The following is a 15,681-nucleotide window of genomic DNA, read 5'->3' as shown; positions in this document are numbered from 1 at the left end:
CCCCTACTCAGGAGCCTGCATTCTCCATTTTCCTTCACCCAAGATCAGCACAGGTCCTCTTGTTTGGCAACTACCATTTTCTGCATAGAAGCTTTGTGAAATGAGTAACTCTTTTAGAGTCATGGAGTCACAAAATATGCAAAGAGACCTTTTGGTCGACCCTATCCATGCCAACCAAAGTTCCCAAACTAAACCAGCCCCACCTGCCTCTGCTTGGTCCATTTCCCTCTAAACCTTTCCTATTCATGCACCTGTCTAAACATCTTTTACATGTTGTAACTGTTCCTGCACCTACTACTTTCTCTGGCAGTTCATTCCACATATGAACCACCCTGTGTATGAAAAAGTTGCCCCAAAGCTCCATTTTAAATCTTTCAGCCCTCACCTTAAAGTTATGCCCTCTAGTTTTGAGCTCCCCTCCCCTAGGGAAAAGACCTTTGCTATTCACCTTATCTATACCCCTTTATTTTATTAAACCTCTGTAAAGTCTCCTCTTAACGCCTATGCACTAGTGAAAAAACTCCCAGGCTAACCAGCTTCTCTTTATAACTCAAACCCTCCAGTCCCAGTAACATCCCTCTAAATCTTTTCTGCATCCTCTTACAATTTAATAACATCCTTCTAAAGAAAGGTGACCAGAACTGGACACCGTATTCCTAAACTGACTTCACCAATGTCCTGTACAGCCACAACATGATGTCCCAACTCCTACAGTCAATGGCCTGAACATTCTTTACCACCCCATCTACCGGTGATGCAACTTTCATAGAACTATGTACCAGAGCCCCCTAGGTCTCCCGGTTCTTATTTTTAAAAACGCAAAACCTTCCTCCAATGTCCTCCGCTCTCAATTCGAGAATACACATCGTCCGTCCAGGGCTCACTCTCGCAAATGTGAGCCAAGGTGAGTGAGAGCTGCTGGCAGGCTATGTGACTGTGGAGGCATGACAGGGAAAAAAAAACATTAAGCTTCCTTCTGACTCGCATACAAAATATAGACATTCAAAGTGCAGTCACTTAGAGAAGGCAAAGGCAGACATCAGGTTGATTTCCAACTACATTAACCTTTTCCCTTCCCCCTTGCTTTAATTCAGTGACATTGAGGTCAATTGTAGCACGCCCATGCTGTCCCAGTTGAGTTAATTCAGCTACACAGAGATCAAATGGTTACTTACTTTCTGTGGTTTATACATCTGATATACTAGGGGAACTGGTTCAGACACAGAACAGTACAGCACGGGAACAGCCGTTTCAGCCCACCATGTTCTGCACCAACCACCATAACCACTCTGATCTAATTCCATCTAACTGTGTGTGTATGGCCCATATCCGACATCATCATAGACTTTAACATGGCCAACGTGGTCTCGGGGGAAGCAGTTTGTTTTCTATGTGATCACTCACAGAGGAACTACATCGTTAACAACACGGTTTTTAAAAAAAAAACAAACAAAATTGAGTTTTAAAAAAACCCCAAGAGATCTGTAAAAGACAAAATCAACATCATCGCTGTTCTTAAAAGTTTCTCTTTAAAAAAAGTTATCGATCAAATTCAATTAACAAAAGGAAGAGTTGGACACCGCTGATAGACAATGGAATCAGGAGCAATCTGACATCAGGAAAATGTCATTGAAAAGAAAGCTGAGAGCGAGTGAGGGAGCTGGCAAAGAAGGAAGGAGAGACAAGAGACAGAAAACCAGAACTTAAAGAGCAGCCTTTCCAAAGGGGATATTATTATTATTATTATTATTATTATTATAATGTCTCAACATCAGAATACTATCAACACCACGCAGTGACACACATTCACACAGACAGCCAAAAGATACACCAACAGATAATCAAATCCGGATAAACACATCCTGATCCGACCAACAAACCAAACTTTGCCCAGTCATTGACCATCACTGGAAAAAACCCCTGTTCGGTCCCAGTGGTTTGAACCCAATGGATCGCGTCCCTTCCCATTCCTAATACAGATCCATTCCAAGTAACAATGTACAGAAGCCCAAACCCTTTTCTCATCCATTTCAAGTCAGCAGAATCTCAAGAGACCCTCCAACTTGCTCTCTTATCGGCGACTGTGCCTGTTTTCACTTTGCGGTATCACCGGTCTTTGCCTTGACCCCAGCCATGTTTGACGACCCCAATCCTTGAACCTTGCACCCAGCACAACCTTGGGTCCATCCTGGACTCTTGTTGCCTATATCCTAACTCTCACTCGTCCTGTGCACCCATCACCCTCGTGCTGGCTGACCAACATCGGTTGCCAGTTTCACCGATTTCTTGACTTTACATTGCTGAACCTTGGTGCTTGAATTCCTCTATGGCCCCATCCTCTTCCAGCACAACAACTCTCCACAGTACAAAGATGTGCAGGTCAGGCGAATTGGTTACATTGCCCATAGCTTTAGGTGCATTAGTCAGGGGCAAATGTAGGGAAATGGGTCTGCGTGGGTTACTCTTCGGAGGGTCGGTGTGGACTGGTTGGGCTGAAGGGCATGTTTCCACACTGTAGGGAATCTAACCTAATCTCTGCCTCCCTCCCTCCCTCCCAACTCCGGCTTTTTGTCCATTCCCTACTCCCATCAATGCTGGCCACACCTTCAGCTGCCTCTGTGCTTCCCAAGTCTCTCCTCCCCTCCAGTTCTGTCTCTGCTTTCCAAGCCCTCCTTCTAAGCCACTACTTTCACTGAGCTTTTACCATCCTGCCCAAATATCCCTCTGTGGGGCTCAGTGCTCACTTGTGACTGTGAAAGACTGATGGGTGAACTGGATAAAAGCAACTCATCACTTACAACGAATGCCTTTGTCTCAGAGGCACAGTTAAAAGGTTATGTTATGTTATGTTCCTCTTTTGGGAAATGGTCCCTTCAGTTCATGTGACTAACCACCGAGTCACAGACGTGGCACAGTGCAGGAAGTGGCCATTTCGCTCAACACGATTGCATCAGCTCTGTCTCCCCACTCGGCTTCCGGACCGAGCGTGCTTCTTCCACCCTTTTCCCCATAACTCTGCACGCTAGGTGATTATTTGAATAAACAACATCCTTTTTTAATGCCGCGGTTGAATCCGCATCCTTTTGGGTCTAAGCTTGGAAGAGGCTGCTTCGTTTCAGATTTCTACATTGGGAACAGATTTCACAGAAGGTAGCAGCAGGAACTGGGGGAGGAGCAGAATGCGGCTCCTGGTCAGGCCGAACCTGTCCAAACTCGTTCCTTCCCCAACCTCCGCCAGTGAGACCCCCCCACCGTGCAACACTGCGCTTGCAACCTTACTGCAGCACAGGTTGTGAGGCGAGCCCAAGCTTCTGAACGGACGCCAGTGCGTCGTCTCTCACCTGGTCCGTCTCCTCTGGGCCGTCGGGTCGTCGGCCTCCCTCATGCCATTCACCGCCCGGGAATGTGCCACTCTGACGTGTCGCAGCGCCTCCTGGTGGCTGAACTGGCCGCGGCCCGGCTGCCGGTGGGGGCTGCGGCCCAGGCTGTTGGAGCGAGTCAGAGAGGGCGACTGATTGAAGGGCCAGGGAAGCTCCTGCTCTTCCGGAGCACCTGTCGCGGAAGCAAACGTCAGGGTCAGTCGACCCGCACCTTTCCCAAGAGGAGACCGCGCTGGGAGGGTACGGGCTTCTGAGGCAGGTGGATTCACGCTTACAGTCAGATCAACCATGATCTCATTCAATGGTGAAGCAATCCTGAGAGGCCACAACATCCTCTTCCTGCTCTTTGTTCTTAAGTTCATATAACTTACTGCATAAAATAATCATGTGCCTGAGAGGAAACACTGGAAATCTATGATATAGATGGAGGCCATTCAGCCGAAGGAACACCAAGTGAGCATGCAGCTACAGCAAGCAATTAGCAAGGCAACTGGCAGGTTGGCCCTGTGCTGCAAGGAGATGGGGGCAGTACAGACATAAGGACGCCTTGTCACAATTGGTGAGGTTTCGCCTGCAGTGTACTCTATATGTTGTTTAACAAAAGGTTTTTATTTGCATTCGAGGGAGCAGAGCACGAGTTCGCTACATTGGTGAACTCTAGGAGGCTGACTGAGTTTGGGTCTACACTCTGGGGCTTAGAAGAATGGGACATGGTTTCACGGAAACATACAATATTCCGAAGGAGGCTGGACCGGACAGGACAGGACAGAAACCAAAGTGGCTTCTCCTGGATGGGGAGCCAAGAGCGCGGGAGCACTCTGTCAGGATGAGGATGAATCGCAATTACTTCTCTCAGAGGGCTGCGAACTGTTGGGAGGTCCTCAACATTAGGGACTTATGGTACAGTTGAGAATGGGATGGACAGGTTCAAAGTCTCCCGGGGAATCCCAGGATATGGCGGGAAAACATGAACACGTCGAGTGGTAGGAAAGGCTGACCAGCCCGGATGACCTCCTCCTGCTCCTATTCCGGACGCTCTTCAAAAAAAAAGCAATCTAATCCCACTTTCCTGCTCTCAGCTGGTTTCCCTGTGGGTCACTGCACCGCAAGTTCAACAGCCAAGATCACCAGCACATCTGGGTGAAAAGGAGGACTCCAACCCTTCTGGCCAGTCACTGTCAGCTTTACCACCCTCGCTTACTGACCTTTCCGCCAATTTGTAGGAGCTGACCCAGTTGTGATTTTCCGAAAGAAACTGAATAAGTGCCACTTTTACTTGGTGGTGGTAGTGGTGGTGGTGGTGGAGAACAAAGATGAGGTGACAAGCCTGGTTTTAAAGCAGGAAGTTGGGCAGGGTAGGTGGCTGGGGGGTGGGGTTTACCTTTCACAAGTAAGGCTTTGGAGGGATGAAATTCACAGCAGGGTCTTTGGAACAGAATGTCAACCCTGACACTGGCCATGGTCCTGAATTCGGCGAGGAACGACTATCCTGGCCTACCTGCCAATATTTCTCACGCGTAAATTGAAAAGTACAATTGCGGAAAAGACTCGAGGGCTCCCACCCATCCCACTCCCAAAGTTAGCTCAAGGTACGTGGCAAGTGAAGGACTCCCCGGCTGGAGATCAGGGGACGACTTCTACTGGAGTTCAATTATTATTCCTGTAGAGTGACATTCAGGAGCACTGCTCCACTGACTAATGGACAGAGTTCTTCACCTATGAGTTCCCCTCTCACTAGTGACAAGGGCAGACTTTGCCCCGTGTAGAACTTGGTAACATCACTCAAAGATTGTTACACAGGCAAATGTATCACATGTAAGGTGCAGAGTGATGTGGGTTATGCAGTGCTGGATGAGGGAGGAGGCAAATAAACTGCTGAAACATTGCAGAATGGCACTAGGGTAACAGAGAGAGTGAGGGGTCACCGACGGTCAGACACTGTCATGGACTAAGGGATCACTCACCATCCCGCACAGTAATGGAGTAGGGTTTAATATCCTGTTCCACCTTCTTCGGGATAGTCCTGTGAACCAGCCGTTCCCCTCGCACTGCACCACAGAAAACCGAGAAACAGAAAAAAGATAGAGTACACAGCTGCAAAGAATTCAGAAAGCAAAATATTCACACTGCAGCTCTAATGAGTTCACGTAGGATTATTTGAATCTATTTTGATGTTCAGGCACTGCCACTTCCTAAGAGTAACACTCCCGGGCTGTGCGGAGGTGAATAATGAACTGATCGGATTCCATCAGGTCATTAATCGGGTCACCGAGTAACACACTTTCCTGAAAGCCCAATTAGTCGCTCTAATAAATAACGCTAATTAAGTTTGGATAATTAATCAGAGTTAGCTGAACAGGGTTTAGTTTACAAAACCTTTTAACAATGAGGAACACCTTTAAGAGTTGTACTGGAGCAACAGCCTGGACTGTGAACCCAAGTAACTGGAGTAGGACTTGAACCCCACCATGTTCTGATTGAAGAGGTGGAAACATTACCGACTGCTCCAAAGCACGGACTTAGAGCTCAAGACCCAAAACGCTGAAGCACTAGAGCCTGAGGTTTAAGAGTGATTACCTACTGGATGGTATCTTTCCTACTCTGATCTCAATGATGTTTTCTTGCTTTGTGCTCTCCCACACTGAGTTACTAATTGAATAACATGATACTGGAAACAAAAACTATCATGAGTTATTACCCCTTTACGAGGAGTAACTGGACTTACTCTGTCTGTCCCGGAAGAAACTTTCAAACACCACAAAGTTATTAACCTGAAACAAAGAGAGAGAGAGAGAGAGAGCGAGCGAGCGCAAAAGAGAGAGATGGGGGGGCAGAAAGAGAGAGAGAAAAAACAAGCCCCATTAGTTTCTCCTCCAAGCGCTGATAAGGTTCTGCAGCAACCCACATACAATTTACATTTTTATATTGTTTTCTTTACTCTTTTGTGGATCTAAGCGATCTAACTTGCCATAATTTTTGCAACCCCCCCCCCCATAAAAGTGAAAGACATTACAGTTTCTGAAGACCACAAGCCGCTGGTGCTGAGTTTGACCCAAGCTGGCTTCCTTCACGGGGGGTGGGGTCTCACAGCCAGCACAGGTGAAGACCCTGCATTGCTGCCTTTATCCTGGAGATAACAGACTCTGTCGCTGTTCTTGTCCTGGCCAGCTGGGGCCATTGGAGGCAGTTCAGTGGCAACCACATCGCAGAGAGTTTGGAGTCAGGCGCTGGCCAGACTGGGTGAGGAGGGCAGATTTCCTTCCCTAAAGGACATCAGCGATCCAGACTAGTTTTTTTTTGTGTGACATTTGTTGCGGTCACAATGATTGAATTGTGAACTGAACTGTATTCCAGAATTTTTTTTTCAGGGATCTCAGCTGATCCTACGCCCCCTGACTATTATCTCAATATATACAACTGTGACAGTGACGTTACCACCATGTCATCATCTCAACATCACGTAGCACCTTTAACACAGTAAAAAAAGCCAAAGGAAACAAAATAAACAGGCGATATTAGAACCGATGACGATACACTTAGTCATAGAAACAGACCCTTTGGCCCAACCCATCCATGCCGACCAGATATCCCAATCCAATCTAGTCCCACCTGCCAGCACTTGGCCCTCCAAACCCTTCCTATTCATATACCCATCCAAATGCCACTTAAATGTTGCAGTTGTACCAGCCACTGAAGACAAAGCAGACTGAAGCAGAGGCAGCTTAGGGAGCTACAAAGCTTAGAGCCCAGACAGCTGAAGTTATGGCCATTAGTGACGCAAGGTGAAAAAAAACAGGGATACACAAAAGGCCCACATTGGAATCGCAGGAGCGTAGAGACATCAGACGGCTGGAAGTCACTGAGCTAGCGAGAAAGCAAGGCCATGGAAGCATTTGAAAACAAGGACGGGAAAATGTTAATATAGGGACTTCAGTGAAGCAGAAAGCAAAATAGTTAGGCAAGTAAACAGGGAAGGGGGCGGCGGGGAAACAGGGCTTGGGCTCAGTTCAGATATGTGGCCTCCTCTACGCATTCCTGCGATATAAAGACCAAGTTTTAAGAGTTAGGATCTGTGTGCAGAAGGTGTGATCCCAGTGTACCTAGAGATAACTAGTCACTGTGATCTCGAGCCCAGTGCACCAGTCTGTGCTGACGTTGTTACAGGGTTGCCATGATCGATCTCATCGGGCTTGTCTCTTTATCAGGAGGGAAACGGGAAAATAAACAGGAAAATCTGCCAATTCCTGTCCAGGAGCCAACTACAGGCATGAACGAGCAAGCGAGGTAGATGATATGAAAACAATAGCTAAAGTAACTGTGATGTTGAAATCAGTAGGGGTGGTGTTGGGGGAGAAATGTGATTCTCAATCTTGAGAGGTTTCAATTCAAACTTCTCGTTTATGAAATGCTGGAACAAACCAAGCCAAATACTTCAGATGTTGGAAGGGAAATGGGGCAAACAAAACACAGAGAAAGTCAGAAATTCTGAACGTCCAGTGGCATCTGCAGAGAGGTCAGAACGTACGTTGCAGGGCACTGACCCTTCATCTAATAGGGGTAAGACACCAGGGTTGGAGGGTTTGAGCTACAGGGAGAGGCTGAACAGGCTGGGGCTGTTTTCCCTGGAGCGTCGTAGACTGAGGGGTGACCTTATAGAGGTTTATAAAATCATGAGGGGCATGGATAGGGTAAATAGACAAGGTCTTTTCTTTGGGGTGGGTGAGTCCAGAACTAGGGGGGAAAAAAGGTTTAGGGCAAGAGGAGAAAGATATAAAAGGGTCTTAAGGGGCAAGCTTTTCACACAGAGGGTGGTGTGTGTGTGTGTGTGTGTGTGTGTGTGTGTGTGTGTGTGTGTGTGCGCGTGTGTGTGCGTGTGCGCGTGTGTGTGCGTGTGCGCGTGTGTGTGCGTGTGCGCGTGTGTGTGCGTGTGCGTGTGTGTGTGCGTGGAATGAGCTGCCAGAGGAGGTGGTGGGGGCCGGTACAATTACAGTTTTTTTTAGATTAGATTACTTACACTGTGGAAACAGGCCCTTCGGCCCAACAAGTCCACACCCACCCGCCGAAGCGCAACCCACCCATTTGCCCCTTACCTAACACTACGGGCAATTTAGCATGGCCAATGCACCTTAAAAGGCACCTGGATGGGTATATGGATAGGAAGGGTTCAGAGGGATATGGGGCAAGTGCTGGCAAATGGGACTAGATTAATTTAGGATATCTGGACAGCATGGATGAGTTGGACCGAAGGGTCTCTTTCCGTGATGTACATCTCTATGACTGTATGAAGTGCATCAATTTTTAAGCGACTCCAGGGAAACCAGAGGGGAGAAACAAAAACAAAAGGAGGCCTGGGGGATGGGTGGCATGCTGGAAAAATGAAATAGTGACAAGATGATGATAGGTCAAGGGGAGAAGCAAACGGTGGTTCCAGATTTGGCACAAATTTCTGAAGGGGAGAGGCTTGGGAAATCTGGTAAAGGGCAGGGATGGAAGGTTCCAGGATTGCAGCAGAGAAAGCAGGTAAATCCAGCCCTGTTAGCGTGGACACACCTCTGGGGCGTGAAACTCTTGGGCGAGATTGATCTGCAATCAGATTTACACAGAGTGTAGAGCACAGGAAGCACTGGGGTTCAGACGGTCTCTGACTACGCTTAAACTACTTACAACCTTCTCTTCAGCTCACCCGACCAGAAAACCCTTCTATTCCTCTTTCTCCTGCATGTGCTTATCCATCTAACTTTCTAACTTCACCGCAAAGACAGCTGTCTAACTTCTAGCAACGCTCTCTCATCCTTTACTAGCAGCATTTGCAGCAAAAAAAACAATTAAGGTTTTTTAGAAACTGCACGTGATAAACGAAACGAGTGGAACTGAGTAGGCCTTGCTTACCTGAGGAATTGTGGCTGCTAGGCCGTAGTGTTTCTTGAGGAAGCTGAGGAACTTGCTAGAGGGGCGATCAATGGCCAGGTGGTGTGGCTTTGTGCCTTCGTACTGCATCAAGCAAACATATTCACTTAAAAGGTTCCTCAGCTTTACTGCTTGCCAGCTCTGCCGCCCTCCCCACGTTTCTGCACTCTCCCAATTTTGGCCAACTTCTATCGCCCTGCTCTTGACAGTCATGGTTCCAGCTGCCTATGTCTCAAGCTTTGGAATTCCTTTCCTAGGTCTGTCTGCCTCTAAGTCTTATCTGTTTGGTGTAGCAAGTCAGAGTTTGACCAGTTACACCAATGAGGCTGCATATTCAGTTTTAAATGCAGGGCGTTTGGGAATTTTTTTTCCAAGAACTAACCATAGTAAAAATGAGCCTTTCATGACATCGAAATCTTCTAACGCCGTGTTACCATTTGTGAAAACGTTGCAGTTAATTTTCATACGGCAAGATCCCAAGGGAAACAAAGGAAAAGCAGATTTTCTATTGCCGTCGGAGAAATAAACATCGGCCAGGTCAACAGAAGGGTTTCCTGCATCTCCTTCGAAGACAGGAGTTGTTACATCCACCTGAGATAGCAGGGGTGAAATCTGTTCATCTGAAATTGGACAGCGCTGCATTTCCCCCATACTGCACTGGGGTGTCAGCCTGAAGTATATGCTTGGGAATCTTTACACTGGGACTTGAACCCAGTTCTCTGCGAGTCAGCAGCTACTAACTGAGCCTCGGTAAACAGCAATGTGGAAGTTAGAGGGTGAACCATTTTACCCACCCGAGTGCTGATGGCAAATGCGGCCACGCCAAAAAAAAATCATAGAACCCCTACAGGGTGGAAGCAGGCCATTTAGCCCATCAAATCTACACTTACCCTCTGAAGAGCATCCCACCCAGAACCCACCCCCTCACAGTAACCCTCCATTTCCCATTGCTAATCCACCTAGTTTACACATCCCTGGACACTACAGGGAATTTAGTACGGCCAATCCATCTGAGCTGAGGAAACCACAACATGCTGAGAAAACGCATGCACATACACTGGGAGAATGTGCAAACTCCACACAGACAGTCGCCCGAGGCTGGAATTGAACCTGGGTCCCGGGAGCTGTGAGGCAGCAGTGCTATTCCCTGAGCCACCGGGCCACCCAAGGAAGCCGAAGTCACCCAAGAACGTGCTACCTCTGTCACAGGTGGACAAATGTTCTTGGGAAACACATTCAAGGCAACAGACATTATCCTTAAAGTCCCAGCTTTGTGTCTTGTGTTAACATTCTGCATGGAGTTTCTCTGAAAGAAATTCAATCAATCATTGAACTAAGGAACAGGAGGGGACCATTCAGCCCATTAAATCTGCTCCACAATTTTGTATGTCCTTGGCTGATCAAACACTTCAATGCCTTTGACCCACACTCATCCTACCCCACCCCCCCACCAGTCATCGGCGATCTATCAAGCTCTATTTTAGATAAAAACTAAACTTCCACAGCCGTTTTCTGGTTGAGAATCCCAAAAGTTCACAACTCTTGGAGTTTAGAAAAACATTCTTCTCATTCTGCCCCTAAATGGCATCCCCTTCATTTTTAAATAGTGCCCCTCGGTTCTGGACTCCTCAATCAGAAATTACTGATGGGATTAGGTTAGGTTCGGTTAGATTCCCTCCAGCATGGAACCAGGCCCTTCGGCCCAACAAGTCCACACCGATCCTCCGAAGAGTAACCCACCCAGACCCATTCCCCTATATTTACTCCTGACTAATGCACCTAACATTATGGCAACTTAGTATGGCCAATTCACCCGACCTGCACATCTTTAGATTGTGGAAGGAAACCAGAGCACCTGGAGGAAACCCACGCAGACAGTCACCCGAGGTGGGAATCGAACCCATGTCCCTGGTGCTGTGAGGCAGCAGTGCTAACCACTGAGCCACTGTGCTGCCCCAAAGGACAGGTTAAATGTGGGAAGAATGTTCCCGATGGAAGTCCAGGACGAGGGTTCGCAGTCTAAGAATAAGGGGGAAGCCATTCAGAACTGAGATGAGGATAAATTTCTTCACTCAGGGAGTTGTGAACCTGTGGAATTCTCTCCCACAGGAAGCTGTTGAGGTCAGTTTGTTAGATATATTCAAGAGGGAGCCGAATGTGGGTTTTGCGGCTAAAGGGATCCAGGGGTATAGACAGAAAGTGGAAATGGGATTCTGAAATTGCATGATCAGCCACGATCATATTGAATGGTGGAGCAGGCTCGAAGGGCCGAATGGCCTTCTCCTGCACCTATTTTCCACGCTTCTAAGTCTAACCCTTTCAGCAGTTTGTAGGTTTCAAATACATCACCTCTCATTTTTCGAAACATGAGGAAACAGCACGTAACAGAAGGCAACCAACTCAAGAACTTATATTTATGGACAGACTTCTTAATACAGCAGAAGCTCCCCAAGATGTTTCATTGGAGTGTTATCAGGTTTTTGTTAAAAATCACAAATCCCAACCCCCCCCCCCTCATAGGGCAGTCTTGCAATCGCAGGAATAAAAGTACAGTAAAGCACAAGGGCCATTTTGCTGATGGAGTCAGTACAGGCTCCTTCGTGAACCACAGTTAGTGCCACTCCCCTGACCCTTCCCAATATCTCTGCAATTTTGTTCTTACCTCCAAAGATTATACCCAATTCCCTTTGGAAGGTTACTGTAGAACCTGTTACAGTTTCTGTCTGTACCTGAATCATGTAGTCAAACAGCTCCTTCCCGTAACCATGGCGCTGCAGTGACACATGCACATAGAAGTCCAGGACACACAGGGGCTCCATCTCATTATGTGCACCTCGCCCATCCTACACACCCAGAGGCACAGAGAGAGAGAGAGAGCAACAGTGTTACTGAACAACAAAGTGGGTGCTAGCCTCACATAGGACAGCGGCTGTCTGACAAAGCAGAAGACCCAACCACCGCACAGCTGGAAACAGAAGGCTACCAGCTCAAGAATTTATATTTATGGACAGATTTCTTAATATAGCAGAAGCTCCCCAAGATATTTCATCAGATTTTTATTAAAAATCACAAAGCTACACGAGGAGGAAGATTGAAACCTTGGTCAAGTGGGGAGGAGGACCACAGAGTGGAGGAGAGGTGTAGGAAAGAAAATCTAGGAGCTTAAGGGTGTTGATAGCTGAAGACACCCACTGACAAAGAAAGAATTAAAATGGAAGTCTCAATTGAGTGGAGGAAACCACACCGGAAAGCTGTCTGACTAAAAGCCTCAGTCTGGTTCATTGGAGAAATGAGACGAGTGCTAAGGCGAGTTGATTATTGCTGTAACTGCAGAAGAGTAGAGTGTGATCTAATTGAGATGTTCAAGTTGATTAAGGAGTTGACAGCATTGCTCCCATCTACCCAATCTCCTCCAGTGGGGAGACCAGAACAGAGAACCCTCCAGTGGGGAGACCAGAACAGAGAACATAACCAGGCCCTTCGGCCCAACAAGCCCACACCGATCCTCCAAAGAGTAACCCACCCAGACCCATTCCCCTATATTTACTCCTGACTGATGCACCTAACATTATGGCAACTTAGCATGGAGCTTGGCCATTTCGGCATTTAGACTGGTGGATTATCAGGAGAACTTTCTTCATACTACAAGGTAGTGAGAAGCTGAAACTCCCTTCCAAAATGAGGGGAGGCAATGGAGTGGTGTCATTGGGTGAATAATCCGGAGGCCCAGGCTATTGCTTTGAGAATATGGATTCAAATCCCAAACAGTAGTCTGGATATTAAATCTAAAACTCTAGTATCCTAACACCGGATTCCAAACCCACAGCAATGTGGTTGACTCTGCGGTGGGCCTCAGGAATGACCCAGTCACTCAGTTCAGGAGGGATTAAAGATGGGCAGTAAATGGTGGCCTTTTCAGTGGAGCACATATTAAATGAAACATTGAAAATAAAAACACATTGTCCAGACTGAAAAGTACAGGAATTGAAAATGTCAAAAGCAAGATCAATAGAATTTTGTTTTGGTTAGGAAAGGGTATTAAGGGCTTGGATCAAAGGTGGGTTAACGGATGAGAAGCTATTATCTAACTATGCCCCTAAACAGGCTCAAGACTCTAATTCCGATGTACAATGTACAACAGCAGTTGCCTAAGTCAAGATCTGGGGACAATGGATGGATGCTGCCCCCATTGTGGACTCAAGTTATTTTGCACATAACAGCTTGCAAAGCAACTTGGGTGTGCGCGGGAGGGGGTTGCCAGTCTGAGAATCAGCATGGACCGGTGCGGGGTGTGACAAATAGGGCCAAAAGGGACATTAATGCTTTTATAACGCTCCAGGACATGTCATCTGGTTTGATATCAGAACTTGACATTCAAATCCTACTCTAACTGAAGCAATATGCCAGGAATTAATCCATTAAGCAGTCTACAAGAGTTTGGACTAATAGATATTGAAAATTTTAAAACCTTGTTACTCAGTCAAATTTTATTCCAGTGAAAGGGAGGTAGATTTGAAATGCAGAACAGTCACACAAGTTACATTGCTGTAAACTTACCCAATGCTGCAATTGCTGCACTCAGACTTTAGTTAAAAGAACGAGAGGGAATACTCACCAACACGAACAGCTTCTTGTGGCCCACCTTCAGGAAACCAATAGTGGCTCCCTTTCCACTGCAGAGAGAGCACATTAGGTCACAGTCAACCAATCATTAGCTCAGGAGAGGTGAACATGAATACAAATCAGGTGATGCAGTCACCCCTGGAAACACTTCCTTCACAAACAGCCTCAGACCAAGCTACTGCAGTTCCTTGACAGCAAGTCATTTCTCAAACTTTACACACTTTGGAACTCCTGCTCCTGTACTTTAACTTTCTTTTCACACCGTATTTACAGCAGGGCCTCATAAACTGTGGGAGCCGTGAGCACCAAGGTAGCAGTGAATTCCTCTGCATTTTGACTCACTTTTACTGACTGCAAGGCCCCTTTTGAATTCATCGCTTACTCCACTGTTGGAATATTGTGTGCAATTTTGGTCTCCTTCCTATCAGAAGGATGTTGTGAAACTTGAAAGGGATCAGTAAAGATTTCCAAGGATGTTGCCAGGGTTGAAGGGTTTGAGCTACAGGGAGAGGCTGAACAGGCTGGGGCTGTTTTCCCTGGAGCGTCGGAGGCTGAGGGGCAACCTGATAGAGGTTTACCAAATTATGAGGGGCATGGTAAGGGTAAATAGACAAGGTCTGCTCCCCTGGGGTGAGGGAGGCCAGAAATGGAGGGTATAGGTTCATGGTGAGAGGGGAAAAATATAAAAGAGACCTAAGGGGGCAACTTTTTCATGCAGAGGGTGGTGCGTGAATGAAATGAGCTGCCAGAGGAAGTGGTGGAGGCTGGTACAATTACAGCATTTAAAAAGTATCTGGATGGGTAGATGAATAGGAAGAGTTTGGAGGGACATGGGCCAGGTGCTGGCAGGTGGGACTAGATTAGGTTAAGATATCTGGTCAGCATGGACGAGTTGGACCGAAGGGTCTGTACATCTCTATGACTCTAATGACTCTCATGGCATTAACAGACAGAGGAGGCCTGTGAAAAGGCACGTGTAACACTTTTCAACTTAAACACTCCCTCGCCAGGCTCTACATTATTCCCGTGCCGTGCCCCCCCTTCACACAACCCTCTCTTCTACTTGACTCTCTCAGCTCCACCCTCTTCTGGGGTTATGGCAGTACTCAAGCTTCTGAGGGGGGGGGGGGCGGGATGTAGTCTCAAAAGGATTTGGAGAGTAGTGATTTAAAATACAGGGACTGGACAATTATCCAGGCTCTGTAGGAGCTGGGAATTTGCACCGACTCTACTTGGAATTGAAATCAGAATCTCATCTCCGAGGTTAGGCGAGAAAGTCACAGGCAGCAGAGTGGAGGCAAGGCACCGGGCTCCCAATAGTCCTTTCATCCAGCACAGTTCCAAATTGTGGAACGCACTGCTCTTAGGCTTCACCACCATTAATTTATCCTGCAGGCTACAGCCGATTAATCTTTGTACAAGAAACCATCCCAAACGACAAGTTTCAGATACACTTTCACTAGTTTGAACGAAAGACCCCACATCTGGCCCGGGCAATTCAATTCGAAGTTATTGTTCGGATTTACGTTTAACATGCATCTGGTACACCGCTGAAAGGCTAACTGTCAGCTCCTGCCTTTCTCAGCCAGAAACTCCAAACCCCTCTAGTCACAACTCAGACCACATGACAATATTGGAACAGCGGTGGGAGAAGAGTGAGAAACAAAGCATGAGTGTGCGAGAGGTGGAACACACACAGACACACACACACACAGACACACACACACACACAGACACACACACACACAGACACACAGACACACACACACAC

The 15,681-nt window shown here is 47.1% G+C and overlaps 1 protein-coding gene across 1 annotated transcript in view; it reads right to left on the bottom strand.

The window, feature by feature from the left end:
- Window positions 1-15,681, bottom strand: part of atat1 (alpha tubulin acetyltransferase 1) — a 53,807-nt gene that overhangs the window by 14,541 nt on the left and 23,585 nt on the right. The window contains exons 4-9 of the mRNA XM_060850383.1: window positions 13,903-13,960; window positions 12,017-12,130; window positions 9,270-9,371; window positions 6,106-6,151; window positions 5,345-5,428; window positions 3,342-3,552 (exon numbers count right to left, since the gene is read on the bottom strand). Of these exons, the coding sequence (XP_060706366.1) occupies window positions 3,342-3,552; window positions 5,345-5,428; window positions 6,106-6,151; window positions 9,270-9,371; window positions 12,017-12,130; window positions 13,903-13,960 (615 nt within the window). The remainder of the gene's footprint in view (window positions 1-3,341; window positions 3,553-5,344; window positions 5,429-6,105; window positions 6,152-9,269; window positions 9,372-12,016; window positions 12,131-13,902; window positions 13,961-15,681) is intronic.

The sequence above is a fragment of the Hemiscyllium ocellatum genome, chromosome 35 (genome assembly GCF_020745735.1).
Source record: "Hemiscyllium ocellatum isolate sHemOce1 chromosome 35, sHemOce1.pat.X.cur, whole genome shotgun sequence".
Classification (NCBI taxonomy): domain Eukaryota; kingdom Metazoa; phylum Chordata; class Chondrichthyes; order Orectolobiformes; family Hemiscylliidae; genus Hemiscyllium; species Hemiscyllium ocellatum.
This window is presented reverse-complemented; position numbering and strand designations above follow the sequence as displayed.